The 22,373-nt window shown below is 40.5% G+C and overlaps 1 protein-coding gene across 1 annotated transcript; it reads left to right on the forward strand.

Annotated features, from left to right (window-relative positions):
* The first annotated feature begins 1,713 nt into the window (after positions 1–1,713).
* LOC126360729 (ribonuclease P protein subunit p20) lies at positions 1,714–22,363 on the forward strand. Its single transcript, XM_050007734.1, has 3 exons — positions 1,714–2,122; positions 2,407–2,575; positions 22,254–22,363. The coding sequence occupies exons 1-3, from the start codon at positions 1,973–1,975 to the stop codon at positions 22,361–22,363; spliced, it is 429 nt and encodes a 142-aa protein (XP_049863691.1). The 5' UTR covers positions 1,714–1,972.
* The last annotated feature ends 10 nt before the right edge of the window (positions 22,364–22,373 follow it).

Here is a 22,373-nt window from a genome sequence, read left to right on the forward strand (position 1 = left end):
TGCTTTGGTCTTAATAAACTTCAACGTCTTTAGTTCCTCAATTCCAGTACTATAATCCGACTTTTTTCCACATGACCTGACTTTACCCTTCGGTACTGGGTTAAACGATTTGACATGATGTATGTGCTGGACAGTTGGAATACACCCTGACGTGACGGTTCTATGATAGTGTCGTGACGTGATAGCCAGTTGAAATTGGAGGTTATTAGAAAACAAAACAGCAAACGTGATATGTGAAATACTGGTCAACCTTCGTACAGTATGTAATTTAACAGAACCAAATAAAAATTAAATAAAATCAAAGTCTTGCACAATTTTGCCTGAACTTGGTACACAAGTTCAAGCATGCAAATGCTTGTACGCTCGCATAGCTATGTATTATTGAAATTCGGCTAATTTTAAGCTTCGTGTGTAGCCATTTTACTTGCGCAAGTTTTTCCTACACATGTTGAAGCATGCTTGAGGAAGCACTCTTGCGCACCTGTGCGTTTCAAGGGTGCAGTTAAGGCCCGTCCACACGCAACAATGTGTCTGCGCAAATGTTTGCGCACATCATTTCTACGCAGACAGATCGTTGCGTGTGGACAGAAGATTTGCACCAATCTGAGGTGTGTGCAAACCTGGAAGTTGGAGTTGGAGGTTTGGTCGGGGGTTCAAACAATATCTGCGCAGACAAGTTGGAGCGTGTGGACGGGAGTTCGCCGCAAATCTGGCGCGAAACAGCTGTTTGCTCAGTCTAGTGTTTGTATTTGTGCGCATAGGGCATTAAAATGACTGATACTCGTCAGTGTTCTCGAGAGCTTGTAAGTGAATTCATTGAAATACATACAAACCACCCATGTTTGTGGAAGATTAAAAGTAAAGATATAGTGACCCGAGACAAAAAGACAGCAGCATACAATGCTCTAATTGAAAAATTGCGGGCAGTTGACGCCTCGGCAAACAGAGAAACGGCAATAAAAAAATCGTTGCGAATTGGCGAAATTATTTGCAGATGGATGTCGAAACTTATAATTATCTCTTAAAGCTTGTAACCCCTCATATTATGAGAAAAATACTTGTATGAGAAGGGTAATTTCTCCTCACAAGCGGCTGGCGTAACATTAAGATTCCTAGCAACAGGAAGGAGCTACAAGGATTTGGAATTTTCAACTGCAATATCGAAACAAGCGTTGAGTAAAATAATGTAAAGCTATTTACGCTGTCCTGAAGGATGAGTTCATGAAGGCAAGTCAAGTAAATTAAGTCTGTCAGCCAACTGTTTACCGAAAAGAGTTATCCAAAGTTCAGAAATCTAGAAGATCTGGTGTAAGAGTAGTTCAAGTATACCAGCCAACGTTATGGTATTTTGATCTGCTGGGCTTTCTTAGTGATCAAGAAACGCCAAGACCAAGCAGAAGTACTATTGAAGATGAAATTGGAGTGTGAATGTGCCAGGAAATGGAACACGAGGTAATGTAAAACAAAACAAGTTCGCCCTGCAACTCTCGCAGTAAATGTACGTGAGAAAACTGCTTTCGCTTTAGCAGCCACAGCCTACACCATTTTGACCGCCTTCTCTTTTTCCTGCGGTTTGTCTGAATGTTTTTTGCAACACAAGTTGCGAACACAGACCACAACAGAACTTCCTCCATTTCTGTATTTAAAAATAACTGAATTAAGTTTTTGACGTTTACGGGGAGCGTAGTCGCTTTGCACTGATATTTCTTTTCTGCGCCGACAGATGGCGGGCGAGTAGTAGATTGGGGTTTGTGTCGTGTGAACATACCACATTTGCAGCGATCTTTTGCATGTACAGACATGTGCAGCAATGTCTGCGCAGACAGAACGTTGCGAGTGGACCGGGCTTTATATGTATGAATAAATCACATATCACAATAGCAACAACAGTATAAATGTCTGTGGAATAATGTACCTAAATGCTGTATAGACAGGCCTGCCAACTTACGTTTGGTAGTAATTATAACTTTCAATGGCTGACGCTGGTGTGACAGATGTGGTGCAGTGGAAAAAGCGTGAAAGACCTAAACTTAATAATGATCATGTTTTAAGAAAACGTTTACCACCACGCTTACCCCGCCGGAAACAGGACATTTATATCACAAACAAATCTAATTACAAGGTAATAGTGGACTGTTCGTTGTTTATGTTTGCAGTTTAAAAGGAGTACACGATTCCTTCCCTTAGGAAAGTCGCTTACGCAGTGGACTGTTCTTAATTTTAAAGATATTGTGAAATATTTGAAGTGGCGCTTATTTATCTTTCGTATGAATTCTTAAAGTTGTTAAAATTCTGGACTGTCTGGTACTAGGATTTTAGGTTACACACACTATACTTATTAGAACTTAGACAATAATTGTAGAAATGAGAGATTTTCATGTTCTGATTAATAGCACTGTATTGTAGGGTCAGCTGGCTCGTAGTGAGAAGCTTTTGGAGAGTGGTGAGCCAGAAATTGTAATTCACGGTCTGGGCGCAGCCGTTACCAGAGCTGTCAACCTCGCACTTCAGCTTAAGGAGAAGTTCCTTGGGACGGTTGAGCTTTCTGTGAATACCTCAACAGTGGATATCATTGGTAAGACATATATTTCTATCACGATGACGTAATGGAAATCTGGGATAACAGATTACCTCAAGTGTGGAGAGAAGTTGCTGAATCTCTGTGATTCTGGACGATCATTTTGCACTGTATTTCACCTATGTGTGCTGTTTCATGTATGCTTGCAAGAAATAGCAAACAAAGGAACTGCAGTTATATTGAAATAAGTTTTGTACAAGGATGTATACAAATTTTAGATGAAGCATGTGATTGTTTAGTCCACTGTACTCCTCTATTGCTCTTTGTCTTTTCACATAAGTATTTTGGTTCTTGTTGATTACCTTTCATAGGTGGCCTTAATAGAATTATCGGGCCTTCTCCCCTGTGACCCTAAATTCTGCCACTTTCATTTCTGTAATGAGCACCAGGTCATGCACAGTGTAGGCTGACTTCCCTATTTACAGAAAAATGTTCACAGTTCTACTAGAGTACTGACTGTCTATTTAGTGTTTCAGAGGATTTGGGGATACGCATTGCAGTGGTGGTAGGAATAACAGTTGTAATATATGTAGCCATTGGCTTAAGTGCACTTACAGTGTAGCAGGCTGTTCCACTGCATGCTGCTTTTGTCAATTTGTTTATGTCAAGACTGAACTGTAGTGAAGCCCAGGTCCTAGGTTAGGTTGGATTGTGAAAATTTGGTGTGGATTGGTGAAGTCTATGAATCTCAATACAAAAAAGTTATTGCCATCATAGATTGATGTATAGTATAGCCTGAGATGTATGTCCATTATCTGTGTTTTGTTTCTGTGTTTTCAAAGAAAATTTTGATATGGTTCAATACTAACCTGATATAACGAAGTGTCAGTAACTTTATATATAAACAAATGTTGTGACAGGCTGTGGACAATTGACTTGGGATTCATTGCCTTCAATTCCCATCATTCATTGTGCCTACACATAACAGGTCAGGAGGGGTGTTCAATATGGGTCTTCAGTTTTGGCCAGTGACATAATGTTAATGGCTTGTGTCAGTCACCGTATGGCACATATCTTCACAGTTTTGTTGTTGTTTGGCGAAACCAATGAAAGCGGAAAAAAAATAAAAATAAAAAACTGGTTGCAGTGTAAGATTTTTCTGTAGCTTAGTCTGAGGTATAGGTTATTGTGAGTTGGTGACACCAATGAATGTGGTAATAAAATAATAATAATAACTGACAATCTGACCTGTAACTTTGCCCAAGATCTAGATTACGTTGGAAGGTGACAGTTTGGTTGTGATTTGGTGAAGCCAACAAATGTGACGCTTGAGATACTGGTTTTGGTGACAGACTGGTCTATAGTTTAGCCTGTTTGGAAAAAAAAAACACCAATAACATCACATTACAGTTGCCATATTGTTTACCGGGGTTTTCCCATGCCACTGGTCAAAGCCAAAACTTGTACTGAACATTCCTGTATGTATCGGGTACCAACAGCAACAAGCATCGAAAAAGTCACAGTATACAATAAATGCACCTTCCCAAGCTGTTGCTTGAATACTGCCTTTGTGTAATTTGGTACACACATCTAGTTTGCTTTGCTTATCATTCTCATAATAGCCACATATTTAGCCTATTTCTTTGTGATAGAAACAGCTATGTAAGAAAATAGTTGCCAAAAGGGAAGTCAGTTGTGACTACCTTTAAAACCATGTCATTGACCAAAGGTAAACAAACATAATTTGTACAAATCCCTTACAAAATGAAGTTACTGTAGGATATATTTACAAATAAATGTGATTTATAATTTGTGTTACTAAATTACCGTTGGCTGAGGGGGGGCTAGGTGGGTGGAATTTGGGCAAATGTAAAGATAATTTCAGGAGTACCCAAAGGAAGTGTGATGAGACCATTACCAGGGGTGCCACAGGTAATGGAAATCAGGAAATATTAGGGAATTTCAAACATATCAGGGAAATGTGGGAAAAAACTAAAAAAAATCTCATTTTTGTCTCAATAGATGAAATGGTTAGTTTACTGAAGTGTCAAGCATCATTGCTGGATGGGTGCAGGTGTGTGTGTGTGTGTGTGTGTGTGTGTGTGTGTGTGTGTGTGTGTGTGTGTGTGTGTGCAGTTTCCTTACCCCTTCATTACTACCATTTCTCCTCTTCCTACCATCCCCTCAGCTTGCAGTCAGTGCTGCCACCGCTTCTTGCAGTTAGCCTAGCAGTTGCTAACAAGAGGCAGGGACTCGTGAAGAGTGGTTTGTTTAGACCTGATTCTGAGAGACTAGAGACAGCAGCTGGAGGTGGTGGTCATGTGTGCGAGAGTTGTCTGAGTGATTGCATGAATGTGTGTGCGCGCTCTTGTTTTCTGATAAAAACTATGGCCGAAAATTTAGGTGTGGGAGTCTGATTGTCTTTTCTATGTGACTGTTTGTGAATCAGCGATCCTTTATGGTGAGTTGCTACCTATCCTCATTATTATTGATCCTCAGATTATTTGAACAAGTTATCGGTTGCATGTATCGATCACCATGGTCTCATTTCATCAACATGCTGTCTGTGACTCGCAAATAGCTGGCCGCAGAAGTGGATTGCACAACAGGTCAAAACTGCAGGCTGTTTTTGCGGTTATCTCTAAACATTTTGGCTCTTCAAAAGTAGTTCATATATTAGAAAGTATGAACGATAAGGCAAAGAAAGTTATCAGCCACTAGCGGTTTGTACTCTATGTACTCGTATACTTCTCGAAAGAAGCATCACCCAATACCTGTAAAATAATAGTTATAACACAGTGGGTGATAACCGACAATAACAAACATAGTAGAACCAACATTGTATTAGCAGAGGCTTATTTTTAGCTGAGATTATTTCTGAAATCAGTAAAGGTACTTTAAATCTGTTGTGTGACATCAAGGAAACACACATTTTTGTCACAGAATGTGTTTCAAAATAACATCAGTGGTCTTAATGGAACATGTGTGCCATTTGGTTTGCTTTCTCCATCTGAAAACAGTTCATTACAAAATATGTTGGAGTTAGTACTTAAGATTTTTGCTCACATCAGGAAACGCCGTCTGCTTGCAAGATTTTTTTAAAGATGTTTCCTTGTTTGCTCTGTTGTTTCTTGTACCTTACCTGCAAAGATGGATTGTCAACTTACGTCTTAACTTACCCTTGAGACCTCAAAATTTGTCAGGGGAAAATGCTAAAACGTGTCTGGAAATCATGGAATTTATGTGGGGAAACTTGTGGCAACCGTGATTACTGTTCACAATATGTGTAGATGATTTAGTGAACAGTGTCTGAAGCTCCATGAGAATTTTTGCACATGGTATAGTTGAACAAAAATTTTAGTGGTTGGGAGTGGAGGACTGGGCTCTTATTAACTGATGAGGTTGAGCTGAATATCATTTATTGAAATATTTATTTGAGGCAGGTTCAAAAATTTTGAAGGCTACAGTGGAGGTTCCAGTGTGGCTGCGATATCATCAGTTGGGGGGAGATGTCGGGCATCACTGATCACCCAATAATGTCCACAGACCTGTAACTGAGGTTGGTGCAAGATACATGGCCCAATTGTATTGTAACCAACTTCTTAATAAGGCAGGCAACACATTATGTGAGATGAATACGGAATGTAATGCCCCCCTCGAGCACGCAGAAGTGCCACAACATGATGTGGCGTGGGCTTGACTAATGTCTGAAGTACTGCTGGAGGGAATTGACACCATGAATGCTGCAGGGGCTGTCCATAAATCTGTAAGAGTATGAGGAGTGGAAATCTCTTCTGAACAGCATGTTCCAAGGCATCCCAGAGATGCTTAATAATGCTCTTGTCTGGGGAGTTTGGTTTCCAGCAGAAGTGTGTTCCTGGAGCCACTTTGTAGCATTTCTGGGCATGTGGGGTCCTGCTGGAATTCCCAAGTCCATCGGAATGCACGGTGGACATGAGTGGATGCAGGTGATTAGACAGGGTGCTTACATGTGTCACCTGTCAGTCATATCTAGATGTATCAGGGATCCCATATCACTCCAACTGCACATGGCACACACCCCACACCATTACAGAGCCTCCACCAGCTTGAACAGTCCCCTGCTGACATGCAGGGTCCATGGGTTTGTGAGGTTGTCTCCATACCTATACACGTCTATCTGCTTGATACAATTTGGATACAATTTGAAGTGAGACTCATCCGACTAGACAATACATTTCCAGTCATCAACAGTACAGTGTCGGTTTTGACGGGCCCAAGTAAGGCGTAAAGCTGTATGTTGTGTCGTCATCAAGGGTACACGAGTTTGCCTTCGACTCCGAAAGCCCATAATGATGATATTTCATTGAATGGTTCACACAGTGACACTTGTTGATGGCCCAGCATTGAAATCTGCAGCAATTTATGGAAGGGTTGCACATCTGTCATGTTGAATGATTCTCTCCAGTCACCATTGGTCCAGTTCTTGCAGGATCTCTTTGTGGCTGCAGCAATGTCAGAGATTTGATGTTTTACTGGATTCTTGATATCCACTGTTCACTCGTGATATGGTTGCATGGAAAAATCCTCACTTAATCACTGCCTTGGAGATGCTGTGCACCATCACTTGTGTGCCAACTATAACACCACATTCAAACTCACTTAAATCTTGATAACCTGCCATCGTGGCAGCAGTAACTGATCTAACAGCTGTGCCAGACACTTGTTGCCTTATATAGGTGTTACTGACCACAGCACCGTATTCTGCCCTTTCACGTATCTCTGTATTTGAATACGCGTGCCTGTACCAGTTTCTTTGGTGCTTAAGTGTGTATCAAGAATGTCCAGAAGGGATATTACAGCTAAAGTTTTATAAATCCTACATATTAATAAAATTTGTAGCTTAAAAACTTTCTGTAATCCATAAATCCTCATTTAATAAAAAAATTTCAAAGCTGACTCCAAATCTTAACATGTTCAAAAGATTAAATTTTAATCATGCAATGTTAACAAAATTGTATAGCCTTGAAGAAATAAAATAATTTAAGACTATCTAAAATCCGCAGATTCTCATTTCAAAAATGTAATTTCAAAACTGAATCCCAATGTTACCATTACTGAATAGATAGAACTTTAATTATGTGATAGTACACTCTCATATTTTGATAATTAATGGCACTGTTTGACTTGCCATGTCACCAGGCTTCTGTTGTACAATAATCAAAGGTAACTGAATCCATAGTTATTTAGTTTGCCATCATAACAAGTTATACCACATAAAAAAAACAATTAATCCTGATCACTATTAGACTAAACCTATACAACACGCGACTACTAGTGCCCGCTGCACCACATTAGTTGTATGGTACTACATGTTGAGCTCTCAACACGCCAAAGCATCAGCAGCCCAAGGAATCATCAGCTAAAGTGATTCATTTTTCATGCAGTGCAATTCAAATTACTTAGCACAGTTTAAAGTAGATTTATTCCAGCATAACAGCCCATTGATTTTCATAAGTATCACTTATGCTAGGTAACTAATAACTATACTAGTCTATTACATCTAAACTAAAAATTAAGAGGCAGTTCTATTAATACACAAGAAAATTTCGTACACTAGTGTTTGTAATTAAATGAAGTACAACATTTACTGCAAAGCATGTACACCTTATGACAACTTACAAAATCATCAGTTTTTACAAAATCATCAGTTTTCTGCTCCTGTAGCAAAACCGTAAATAGACTTACTTGCATTTGTCAGCAAAATGCATCAGGTGTGTAATACTTTCACAGGCACTACTGATGAAGTACAAACCTCCTCTTTTTTTATCGCCTGTGTGGTTCCAGAGAAATAAATCTCAACAAGAATTCCAAATACAATAGTCTTGCATGATCAGCGTAAATTGTCACTATAGAACATCCTTGTAGCAGTCGGCATAGAGAGGGAGAATTAACAACCCACAGCTTGCTATAGACTCAAGCAAGACAGAAAGGACAACAGCAGTACCATACTACAGCACTGGAACATCTGATGAAGTCATATTTCCTGCAAACATTTCACATTAATGAAGACAACACTGAACTTGTTCCATATCCTTGGGTGGTGCATGTGACACCCCACACAAACTCCATAGTTAGCTTGTGACATCTACTGTCCAAATGTTTCTACAGAATTCCAATCCTGCTCACTGATACAAACCAATATGGTGAACATTTGGTAAAATAGTAAAACAAAGAGCTCATAGTGACTGCAAGGATGGCATAAAATCCAATTACATGCCACTCATAATATCACCCACAAGAACGTGCTTGCATGAGATGACCACTAACTATGACAACGATGTTGAACTGCAGTAATTAACAGCACTTCTAAGGCATAACAGAGACCAATCAAATTCAACTTAAAGGGGCAGTGTCTATACTGTAAACAGGATTCTACATTTTGGATCAATAAACCTGCACCCTATTGTAACAAAATCCTTTCAAACTGATAACTCAGATGTCTTGGGCACGATTCACAGTTGCAAAGCTGCTATTCAATGATGTGACCATGGACACCAATAAAAAATCCTAGCTCTATTATGCCTGAGCTGCACAACACTAATTTGGCGATCAAACCAAAAGTTCTAATGGGTACCAAGTTAGAGTGCCAACTGACAGCTTCTCGCCTCCACTGTGCACTGCATGCCCACCAGAGAGGGTGTTCACGCTACAACCTAGAGGCCAGCTAAGGATCAGCACCCCGAAAGTCCGGTGCCAGCAAGTAGACACTTGTATTCAGATTGACAGAATGGTGGACATCCAGCACACTATTATCTATAAGAAGGTAACAATGTCAGAAGACTGTAGTGAAATGCAGCAAGATCTGCAGTGGTTTCATGACTTGTGCAGAACCTGGCAGTTGACTAGAACATAAAAAAAGTTCCATATAATGTGTATATGTAGGAGAAGAAATCTGCTACCATACAAATATGCTGTTGGTGACGAATTGATGGAAACAGTAACTATCATAAAATATCTAGGAGTAACCATCTGGAGCGACCTTAAATAAATGAAAAATAGTAGGGAAAGCAGATTGCAGACAGATTTAGAGGAAGAATCTTAAGGAAATGGAACTCATCCATGAAAGAAGTGGCTTACAAAATACTTCTTCTGCTGATTCCTCAGTACTGCTCATCAGCCTGAGGCTCTTCCCAGGGTGAATTAGTAGATGACAGACAAAATCCGACAAAGAGTGTACCCTTCACCATGGGACCGTTTAGTCAGTGCGAGTAGTACAAGAGATACGTCGTGCATTACAAAGAGATTTACAATTGAAATTCGGTGAGAGTATGTTTCTAGAAAAGTTGGACATCATTTTACTAGTCACACATGCATCTGACAGAATGACCACAGTGAGAGTTAATATGGAGGTCTACCCACAATCATTTTTCCTGTATGCCCTTGGCAAATGGAACAGGGAAGGGGGTATGAGGTAATGGTACGAAGTGGTTATAACTAATGTGCAGCTACTCGTGGAGGTCCAGTGTGGGTTGTAATTATGGTATGGTAGCAAAACTTATGGTATGGTAGCAAAACTTCGTAGTAGATATGCTAATGCCTTAATAAGGATATATGCTAATGCACTAATGAGGAACCGATTTATCCTAGAAAACAAATTAGTTCCAATTGTGGCCACTAGGTGCAAATCTGCTGCTGTATACTGTTTGTATGATAGTACGACATCCATGCTGTCATTTACCAAGCCATAATGTGAGTGAGTGAACAGTAAGGCTATTGAGGAGAAAGACCATGCACTGTTAGTGAAACTGTTCTTTGTGAACAACAGCAATTACAGTGCAGCACTGAGAGAGTACTGCTGACTGAAAGGTATGAGGAGAGAGTTAGTGTCATTAAATGGTGTAAAGAAGATGAAGATGAAATTCGAAAACACAGGTGAGCTTGGTGTGGCGCGTGGAAGAGGAAGCCATTCTCTCCCAGTGGAAGTTATTGATGAGGTTGCTATTGCTGTGACTGGCCTTGTAGCATGAGGCCCAGGTAGTGCTAGTGCTTGTGCAGTGCCACGAGAATCGTCCCTCCCACAGTCAACAGTACAGAAAGTTTTGTGGTCTGTTTTACTCCAGCATCCATGCAAGATCCAGATGTTGCATCAACTGAAACCTCAGGATCCCTAGCAATGATCTGAATTTGCTCTTCGGTTTCTGGCATGGTTTGAAGTTTGTGACATGTGACCAGGCAATATTTTATGGAGTGACAAGGCACATTTTACACTAGAAGATGTGGTGAATACACAGAACTGTCAAATGTAGACTACTGTTAAACAACATGGTGTGCATGAAGAGCCATTGCACTCACCGTATGTGACTGTGTGGTGTGTATTAACTAACACCTTTATTCTTGGTCTATTCTTCTTTTAAGAGAATAGACCTAGAGGGCCTGTCAAGTGTACTGCGACATCTGGATATTATCAAGACTTCTTTGTACAGCATGTGATTCTTGCTTTGGAGGAGCACAGCTGTGTGGAAACGACTGTTTTCATGCAAGTTGAGGCACTTGGTGTCACTCACCAAGTGAAAGACATGTTTAAAGCAACCTTCCACAAACTTTTTATCTTTAGAGGCTTTCCTGATGCATGACATGCTAGATGACCTGATCTGAAGCCAAGTGATTTTTGCTTCTGGGGATATCTAAATAATGTGTTTACCAGGGACGTTCGGTCTCTACCTGATCTGAAGGCCAGTATACAGGAATACATTGCTCCGAGTCCACCAAAACTGTTGCAAACAACTCTTGATCGATGTGGCATCTCATCGACATGTTTGTATTGAAAAAATTGCATAAACAGTGGTTAATAATAAAATCGACATTATGCCTCTCACTCATTTGACCTTCTCTGCTGGCATCCAATTCCTAAACCATTATGTGTGATAACATTACTGTACATCTTTCTTGCAATCACAATGCTGGGTTTGCACCTGGTGGCCAAAATTGGAACTAATTTTTTTCCATCATAAATTGGCTTTGCATTACCACATTAGCATATCTACCAAATTTAGTTGCCATATCATAGTTATGGCACACACTCGACCACTATGCATAGCTGCAGTTTAAGTATAACCACTTGGTACCCTTCACTAGACATTGTCTGGTTTTTTATGACTTGTAGATGTAGGTGTCGATGAGTCTTGAGCTCTTGATGCAACATTAGCAGCATATGATAAATTTTATCTTTTACAATGTGTTAAATACATCAAACTTCCATTTATTTCTTGTCAGAGCTTAGTATTGTTAAAAGGAAGGGACTCACCCGGCATCCATTTTGGTTCAGTTGGTAAAGATTATGATTTTGTATCCATCACACCATATTTCCCTAAAATTCTCATCACATGTAAAGACTGATTAATATAAATATATTTGTCAAACTTTTTTGAGTTGTAATAGTAGGAAGTAATCAACATTTTCTACAGTGATCTGAAAATGTTTACCCAACAGTTCAGTAAATTTAGTTGTTGCATCAATAGAGCCCACAGTCACTCCATTTTCAAAATAATACAGCAGTATTGGTCTCCACTATAAAACATGCATGGATGTGAACAGCTCCATGGGTGGCGGCGTGACGGCAGCCTCAGCGTCCATCAGTTCTGGCACCGCCGGAGGAACACAACGGTGGCCAGAGGTGGGGCCATTGCGGCGGCGAGAGGCGTCTATCTGGTGCAGGTGACCGGACTGGCAGTGGTGGCGTTGGCAGGAGTGCCCATGACCGCAAAAGGTGGAGGCCTCCAATTCTGCCGGAAAATAACCAGCGGCAGAAAACCGAGGATGGCACGAACAGATGTGTTTTCGGTGTTGCTTGACAGTGCCGGAGAGATCAGAAATGACAAATAAGGTGTGGCCAAGTGGGCGAAGAATGCGCCCCTGCTCCCAGCGCTGCCTGCTAGAGAAAATTCAATATTACACCAAATCATTCAGAGCCAGAACGAGGCGAAGCAGCAGGAGCGTGCGGCGGCGGGTGCAAAAGCTGTAGGAGTGACCAATGGGTGTGGCCACATAGCACTTCCTCTGGGGAGCGGATGCCCTGCGGTTGGGAGCGATATGAAGACAGGAAAGTCCAGAGCATGCGCTAGCAAGAATGCGTGTCGCGCGTCTTGCTCATCTGTGACTTAAACGTACGCACAAAGCATTCTGCCTCACCGTTCGACTGGAGGTGGAACGGGGCTGAGGTCAGATGACGAATGCCATTAGCAGTGCAGAACGCTTCAAACTCTGAGGACACGAATTGGGGGCCATTGTTAGAGACAATAACTTCGGGAAGGCCCTCAATACAAAAAATAGATGCCAAAGCCCGAATAGTACTGGCAGATGTAGTAGAAGACATAGGTACAACAAAAGGAAAGTTGCTGTATGCATCAATAACTATCAGCCAGCAGGAGTCCCAGAAAGGACTCGCAAAACCAATATGAACGCGCTGCCAAGGTGCAGCGGGAGTCGGCCACGCAAAGAAGCGCTGGCGGGGAGCAGAATGATGCTCCACGCAAGAGTGTCATTTAACAAGCAAATTCTCAATTTGTTTATCAATGCCGACCCAAGTGCAGTGATGATAATCTAATTGCTTCATCCACACAATAACCCAATGACCAGCGTGCAGCAATCGGAGGATTTCCAACTGCAATGAATGAGGGACAACCACAGGAGACTGATTGTTGTCAGTTCGTAACAAGATAACACTGCGGGGTACAGACAAGTTGTGAAGTTGCGCAAAGTAACGTCGAACAAGTGGATCAAGAATCTGTGTCGCAGATGGAGGCCATTGAGTTCAAATATACTGCAAAAGAATCTGCAAAGAAGCATCGGCGGCTGTCGCGGCAGCAATGCGACAAAAATCCACCAGAAAACCATCAGCTAATTCCTTATCTTGTGAATCAATAAACATGCAGGACAGTTTGGAAGAATCAAACACTTCGTCAGGACCGATAGGCAGATGAGACAATCATCAGCATTGCCATGCTGGGCCATAGGACGAAACAAGATTTTGTAATTGTAGTTAGACAGAAACAAAGACTAACGTTGCAACTTTTGTGCAGTACAGGCCGGAATTGGCTTTCACGGGTGCGACGACGACATCAAAGGCTTGTGGTTGGAGACCAAATAGAATTTGCGACTGTACAAAAAATCGTGAAACTTGGGCACTCCATAGACAATAGCTTAAGCTTCTTTCTCGATTTGAGAATAGTTTTGCTGGGCAGAATTGAGCAAGACGCAAAAGCGATCGGGCGATCAACAGAATTAATTCGGTGCAAGAGAACCGCTCTGATGCCATGAGAAAATGCATCAACAGCCAAAACAACTGGTTTGGAGGAATCGAATGGAGTCAAACAGCTATCATTCACCAAAGCAGATTTGAGCTTGTGGAGAACAGCATTACATTCCGAAGACCAAACAAAAGGAACGTTCTTACGCCGAAGGCAATGCAAAGGCGCTGCAATCTGCGCTGCATTTGCTATAAACTGAATATAATATGTAATTTCGCTCAACACAGGAAGAAATTCTTTGAAGTTCCTGGGTGCTGGCAAGTCTCTAATTACACTAAGATGTGACGGCGTGAGCTGGATACCCTGTCAGGTAATCATGTGTCCTAAATACTTAATCTCGGTTCGAAAAAATGTGCACTTTTCTCTGTTACACTTTAGTCCTGCCTGCAAAAGTACAGTAAATAAGGCACACAAATTCTGCAAATGTTCATCAGGGGTGCGACCTGATCACCCAGATAATTGGAACAATCAGGGACTGTGGCACGCAACTGCTGCAAATAAGACTGAAAAATAGCAGGAGCCGAAGTACAACTGAACGGAAGGTGGCGAAACTTGAACAAAGGTGGATGTTGATCACAAAATAGTGCTGCAACTGTTCGTCGAGTGGTATCTGAAAGTTTGCGTCCCGCAAGTCAATCGTGGAAAAGAACTTTCCTGCACCAAGCTTATCAAAAAATGTCTTCAGGACGTGGTGAGGGAAACATAGCTACCACTGTCTGGGGATTTACTGTAGACTAAGTCAGCACAAATATGGAGACAACTGTTTGGTTTCTTCACACACACTATAGGCGAAGCCCATGGCAAAGCAGTAACAGGTTCAGTGACACCACTGTCTTGCAAATGCGATGTGTAGGGTACCGGGCGTGCACGCCGGGAAATAGGCATGGCATTGTCTTTAACTACAACATGCGCTGCAAAATCTGTGGCACAACCAAGGCCATCAGAAAAGAGGTCAGCAAAATCATCGCATAGTGTGGCAACACTGTCTGCATGGCCACTAGGGTTGATGCAAAGTACATTGTCCTGAATTGTGAGGCCAAAAAGTTCAAATGTGTCCATGCCAAAAATGCTCACTGCATCACTAGAGCGGAGCACATGGAAAGACACTGTGTCATTGCACCATATGTGGCTTGCAAACTACACACTCCGAGCACCGAGATTAGCTGTCCAGTACCGAGCGAGGTGGCACACTGGACTCGCATTTGGGAGGACGATGGTTCAATCCCGCGTCCGGCCATCCTGATTTAGGTTTTCCGTGATTTCCCTAAATCGCTCCAGGCAAATGCTGGGATGGTTCCTCTGAAAGGGCACAGCCGACTTCCTTCCCCGTCTTTCCTTGATCCGACGAGACCAATGACCTCACAGTTTGGTCTCTTCCTACAAACAACCCAACCAACCCTGTCCAGTAAATGCAGTCAGCGTGGAATGCGATCGACGAAGCGGGGGCGAATCAAGCAAATCATTCGTTGGTTTCTTCAGTAAAGAAACTGACGCACCAGTGTCCAGCTGCATGCAAACAGAACGTCCACACATGTCCAACGTCACAAAAAATTTCCTCGCATCCTGCTGAATGCGAGAGGAAGTGTCTGGCAAAACTTGATTCACACGACAAACTGTAGAAGCACATGAAGCAGAAGGCTTTGAATAAGTGGCATTAACATCCATAGGCTGATGTGAATCATGATCACGGTGGTTTCCATTGGGGTGATGCCCATGCGAGTCACACAAATGGGAGACATGTCAGGAAGTAGAGTTTCTCATACTACACACAGCTTTCACATGCCCTTTCTTAATATGAAAACAACACTCTGCTTGACAGGATGGGCAACTGTCCCGTGCTTGACGGGATGGGCAACTGTCCCTCGGGTGGGCACGTAAGCAATTCGGACAAGATTTCAGTATCTTTAGTTTCTGGGCGAGTGGTGGGAAACAGTTTTACGAGCACACGGTATAACACAACACCCACATTGGCAATAAAAAAGGCAAGTCGCCCTGTACCTTGTATGTTGTATGCTGCGAAGTGTTTCTCGAGCTGGGCGATGTATTCTGGCCAGCGTTCAACGTCAGGATTGAAGGCACTAAATGGCGGCGCTGGAGGTGTTGTCGGCATTGGTACAGGTGGTGGCATTTGAGGTGCCGAAGTAGCTGCAGTTTGTAGTATGTCTAGTCCATTTATGGCAACCAGCAACTGTGTCATTTGCTGAGCCTCAAAACGTACAAGATTGGACAGAGAAGCCTGTTCCTGTGGTGAAGCCCTGATTTACGCAAATGAGTCTTACACTGAGGCTAGCATGAAAAGAAAGCAGTTCCGAGCAAAAAGAGAAATGATAGGAGAGGAAAAAAATTGTTGGTCCCTGCTCGTCGCCACTTTTTGTATCCCATCTGGTAGGAGGCACGTGGGTCTGCTCCTGTAAACTGAAGGGTAGACCGAATGTAGGAAGTGAGTAGGAGCAGGTGAGGTAAAAATCTTGGTAGTGCAGTGTGAATTTAAATCACCTTTACTTTAGCAAAAAGATGAATACATAACTTTAAATTGAGGAGCACGTATGTGTGAAGCCGGATGTCTCAAGCTCACAGAGGGGAAATCTGTAGTAGCTCACACACTATGAAATAGAAACAATGTTGCTTGGTTGTCTACTCAGAATCAAATGGTTTGAATCTGGAGCGCGCTCATAGAGCTGCACAGCACTGGTTAGAGGGCGCTGTAGTATGTCGGTGTCATAATGCCAACCTGCGAACTTGCACCTTCGCTGTGGCGTCATAGCTATCGATACCACAGCCTGTGCCATTCTTTTAACCCCTTTGTCATTTTAATTGTTTTAATCTCATGTATAGCTACCTTTACTCTTTGTCTGTTGTTTTTAGAGCATGCGAGATAGAGTGAATGTGTGCTCAATTTGAATCCACAAATGTGGAACAATTTTTGAGATTTTAGCCACATTTTTATGTTTTAATGAGTGTAAGGACACTGATAACCTTGCGGTTGAATGCCCGTAACACACACACACACACACACACACACACACACACACACACACACAACACATATTCCACAGGCCATCATATAGTGTGTGGCGGATGATACGTTGTACAATACCAGTCATTTCCTTTCCTATTCCACTCACTAATAGTGAGAAAAAAATAACTGACTCTATGCCTCCATAGGGACTTTAATTTCTCGTATCTTATCTTCATGATTCTTACGCAAAATGTATGTTGGGAGCAGCAGACTTGTTCTGCAGTTAGCTTCAAATACCGGTTGTCTGAATTTTCTCAATAGTGTTGCCAGAAAGAGCATCCCTCCCCCCAAGGGATATTTGGGTGTTGCTTGAACCTACCAGTTACAAATCTAGCAGCCCACCTCTGAATTGCTTTGATGTCTTCCTTCAATCTGGCCTGTTGTGGAACTCAAACACTCAAGCAGTGCTCAAGAATAGGTCACACTAGTATGCCATATGCAGTTTCCTTTTCAGAGGAACCACACTTTCTCAAATTCTCCCAATAAATTGAAGTCCACCATTCACCTTCACAACTACAATCGACATATGCTCGTTCCATTTCATATCGCTTAGCAGTGTTATGCCTAGATATTTAATAGACCTGAATTTGTCATGCGGGACACTACTAATACTGTATTTGAACATTACAGATTTGTCTTTCCTACTCTCCTACATTAACTTACATTTTCCTACATAAGGAGCTAGTTGCCATTCATCACACCAGTATTGCAGTATATATCATCATGCATACTTCTAAAGCCCACTACCTCTTCTTCATCCATTTCTGCTTTGCTATTTTGCACTTTGCTCTACCTTATTTTTTAGATATCTGTATTTTCTGTAGCCTGTTTGTTTGCTGCATTTTTATAATGTTTCCTTTTGTCAAGTAAATTCAATATCTCACATGTTATCCATGGATTTGTAATGCACTGTGCCTTTTTGTTTGTTTCATTCTCTGGTGTCTTCACTATTTCATCATTCAAAACTACCCTTTTGTCATCTATTCTATATCTTTCTGTTTTGTTTTCTTTTATGTGGCCTCATTTAGCCTTGTAGATATTTCTCCTGTTTTAGTCAATTGTTGCCTAACGATTTCCCTGATACTTTTATCAGTGTCTGGTTCTTTCAATTTATCCTTGTCTCATTTCGTTAATTCCTATCCGTCCACTGTTTCTTCAGTTTTAATCTGCAATTCATGACCAATATAAATTATGGTCAGAGTTCACATCTGACCCTAAAGTGATTTGGCAGTTTAAAATTTGATTTCAAAATCTCTACCTCGCCATTACAGAATCTATCTGAAATTTTCTGGAATTTTAGTTCTTTTCCATGTAGACAGCTTGTTTTTATGATTCTTAAACTTACATGTTTGCAGTGATGAAATTGTGGTCTATTCAAAATTATAAGTGGTTTCCCCTTTCATTACTTACTCCATTCCATGTTGTTCTACTATTTTTCCTTCTCTTCCTTTTCCTACTATCAAATTTCGTCCCCTATTCCAGTTATCTCTCTGTGTGTATATGTTCCACAGTGGTGTGTATGGCTTTGTTTCTGCCTGGGCTATGAAAATGTGTTCACTGTGCTATTCATAGTAGTTCGCCTGCATTACTTCTCTCTTGTTCATAATTAGACCTATTATTGTGTTTCTCTCTTCTCGATCCATAACCCTGCCACTAAACTTCTCAGCTTTCCTTTATATCTGTCCTCAGCTTTCTCTTTTGAAATTCTCTAACATATCAGTCAAATTAAGAGTAATAACATTCTACGTTCTGACCTGTAGAATGTCCGATTTGTTTTTTCTGATAAGAATATCCTGCTGAGTAGTCCATTCACTGAGATCCAAATGGATCACTTGTTTCATTTCTGGAATATTTTATGCAAGGTGAATCTATCACCATTAAAGATTGGTGTGTCCTCATGAAATATAACAGCTGTAGCTTCCCTTTGCTTTTAGCTGTTCTGAATTGAAACATAGCAAGGCCACTACATCTAAATAGTGAGGACAAATTTTACTGTAGAGTTTTCATGGTGACAAAAACAGGTTACAGTTTGACTATTATAAGTTGACAATTTATACTTTTGCTGCCAGTAATGGAGAAAATTAAAACTAGTTGGATAATAGTAACTTGTCTCCAACCACAACCAATATTTCCACATGTGTCACGTCTGTTTTCATAAAACCATAACACACAACTAATGGTGGCAGCACTGTGGCAGGTGTTGATGTGTCTTTCCCTCACTGCTCCTCTCCCTTTGGCAGTCCTAATGCTACGTTTCTAGCATTTGTAGACTTAGAGAAAGCTTTTGACAATGTTGACTGGAATACTCTCTTTCAAATTCTGAAGGTGGCAGGGGTAAAATACAGGGAACGAAAGACTATTTACAATTTGTACAGAAACCAGATGGCAGTTATAAGAGTCGAGGTACATGAAAGGGAGGCAGTGGTTGGGAAGGGAGTGAGACAGGGTTGTACCCTCTCCCCGATGTTATTCAATCTGTATATTGAGCAAGCAGTGAAGGAAACAAAAGAAAAATTCGGAGTAGGTATTAAAATCCATGGAGAAGAAATAAAAAGTTTGAGGTTCGCTGATGACATCGTAATTCTGTCAGAGACAGCAAAGGACTTGGAAGAGCAGTTGAACGGAATGGATAGTGTCTTGAAAGGAGGATATGAGATGAACATCAACAAAAGCAAAATGAGGATAATGGAATGTAGTCTAATTAAGTTGGGTGATGCTGAGGGAATTAGATTAGGAAATGAGACACTTAAAGTAGTAAAGGAGTTTTGCTATTTGGGGAGCAAAATAACTGATGATGGTCGAAGTAGAGAGGATATAAAATGTAGACTGGCAGTGGCAAGGAAAGCGTTTCGGAAGAAGAGAAATTTGTTAACATCGAGTATAGATTTAAGTGTCAGGAAGTCATTTCTGAAAGTATTTGTATGGAGTGTAGCCATGTATGGAAGTGAAACATGGACGATAAATAGTTTGGACAAGAAGAGAATCGAAGCTTTCGAAATGTGGTGCTACAGAAGAATGCTGAAGATTAGATGGGTAGATCACATAACTAATGAGGAAGTATTGAATCGGATTGGGGAGAAGAGAAGTTTGTGGCACAACTTGACCAGAAGAAGGGATCGGTTGGTAGGACATGTTCTGAGGCATCAAGAGATCACCAATTTAGTACTGGAGGGCAGCGTGGAGGGTAAAAATCGTAGAGGGAGACCAAGAGATGACTACACTAAGCAGTAGGTACTGGGAGATGAAGAAGCTTGCACAGGATAGAGTAGCATGGAGAGCTGCATCAAATCAGACTCAGGACTGAAGACCACAACAACAACATGCTGGGGCAAGGCATGCATCTTGCCATTCGCAACAGACACTGTGTGCATTTTCAGTTCATTGTGGTCAAACAGTAGACTTGCAGTTTTGCATTTGCAACAGGGACTTTTTTTTTTAGGTGTACACCATGCTTTTGAAATACTTGTTGACAGACCAGAACTTTTGCATTGAAACAAGCATATAAACCCTATTCTTTAAACCTCTGTTCCCTGTTTTGGTTCAAATGGTTTAATTTGAATGCTAAGTTTCATCACCAGAGCAAAATTGTTAATATAGTGAGCTGCATTGATTACTAAGTTTGTATGAATTTTTTCGTACCACGAGACAGTGCGCCATCTGTCAAAGAGTGTGATACAAATAACAAAATCTCCTTTTAATATGGTCCTACCTAGGTCTTGGATTCCTTGTATTTGGTAGTATGACTGAAGCTAGTCTATCTTCACAGTTTTGTGATCTTGGTGCTTTTGTGTGATGATGATTTAGTTGGGTAGGAAACATTCTCAAATCTGGATTTACCACTTAAACATTCTGTACCATATTATTAAGATAGGGTAGTAGAGTCAACTTTTTGCAAACTATGGAGTGATTTTCTTGAAATGTGGATTCCTTTGTCAGCCCTTGAGATAAATTTAGCAACAAAATTTCTTTCTGTTCTTCTTGTTTCCATTATGACATGTCTTGTTGCTATCAGCTGCTGTGACAAACTTATAGTATGCTACTGTAGTTATAACCACCTACATAAAAATGTGTAGAAACAAGTTGTCACTCATCCACCTCCATTAGCAAAATTTAATTAGTACCCATTTCAGTACTGTTTTTTCTTATCCTGGGTGTTCAGGTATCAGGTATACTATTAAGATGTCAACAGGGCCAGCATAAGGCCCAAGCAACACAAGGGGTCACTTGGGGCTCCATAATATCTCTTTTTTTTCATATCTCACACAATTTTTTCCCAGTCCAGTTGCATACTTAGAATTTAGCTTGTTTATCAATTTTCAACTTCTTTCATGGCAAATTTTCCAAAATTTAGCTGCGTACTGGTGAGTTCTTCACATGTAACATGCACTCACACTGTTTAAAAGTGTCTTATGTTTAACATAATAATTTAAAATTAGATGATTTTTTTGTATTTGTCCCACTTTTTATGACACAAGGTGCAATAATTAGTGAATTATAGAATTCAGGAGTTCCATTATTAAAGCAGTATGGGATACATACAGGCATTTGTGGCAGTAATAAAAGTCTCATTTAAACCGTACGCAAATCCACTTTATTTTAAAGCATTTTCAATTTTCAGTTACTTTGTTTTCTATTTTAATTTCAAACATTCTTCTACGCACAGTTGTTTGATTTTAGTACATTGTACTTTACTGACAAAATACACTTTTGTTTTCATGTTGTGTAGATCCAAGTACCCCACTGCACAATGTGAAAACAAAAATGTATACTCCATGTTATGCAGTGGAAGACATGGTAATGTACTTTTTAAGACACTGTGACAAGGAATTGAAATAAAAACAACAAAGTTGGAGGAATGTATTGAAAATGTATCCTTAATCGGAAAAGTTTTTAAATTTCTATAAAATTAAGAGTTGGATCATACTGACTTGGCTCTTTAGGAATAATATGACTAAAAAGTTTTGTAATGATCAGTGAGAAGTGTGTGTGATAGTATGATTCCTCAGTAGAATTAATGTGTGAGGGATAATAGAAATAATGTGCTTTGAAAGTATGTATGAAGTGGAAGGGTGTTGCTACTGTTTAAATTTAAAAGGGCGTATTTATTTGGGAGGCATTATAGTTAATTTAAACACAAAATCTTAAGTTTTGAATGTATGGTTCATTTCCATGATGTGGTAGTGTGTGTAAGTATTTATTATTAGTTTGTCAGAGAGAACATCTGAGAGGGAGAACGTTGTACTCAGGACACTTCATAATAGCAAAAGATGAAAATTATTTCAGTTTTTATACATATTACCTGTGAAAAATTTAACATCTAATCAGGAAAGGTGGTGATGTCTTTTTGTTGATCTCCTTAATTAGTAAAGTAACCAGTCAGTGATTCTCTGTATATATTAATTAATTTTATTTTTTATTTTATTTGTAGATGACCTGGAACCATTGGAGGACCACGCTGAGTACGAAACAAATACTCGTCAAAATTCTTCAGTTCACATTCGTGTGTTTCGGATAGCTTTAAGTGGTGCTAACACATAAACAGAGAAGT

This window comes from Schistocerca gregaria, chromosome 1 (assembly GCF_023897955.1).
Source record: "Schistocerca gregaria isolate iqSchGreg1 chromosome 1, iqSchGreg1.2, whole genome shotgun sequence".
In the NCBI taxonomy this organism is placed as follows: Eukaryota; Metazoa; Arthropoda; class Insecta; order Orthoptera; family Acrididae; genus Schistocerca; species Schistocerca gregaria.

What these genes read in the sequence shown, in the direction of transcription:
- LOC126360729 (XM_050007734.1), top strand. Translation starts at nt 1,973, where the DNA reads ATGGCTGACGCTGGTGTGACAGATGTGGTGCAGTGGAAAAAGCGTGAA. An exon ending in CAAACAAATCTAATTACAAG is followed by an intron (nt 2,123 to 2,406) that starts GTAATAGTGGAC and finishes ACTGTATTGTAG; the next exon opens with GGTCAGCTGGCTCGTAGTGA. An exon ending in CTCAACAGTGGATATCATTG is followed by an intron (nt 2,576 to 22,253) that starts GTAAGACATATA and finishes TTTTATTTGTAG; the next exon opens with ATGACCTGGAACCATTGGAG.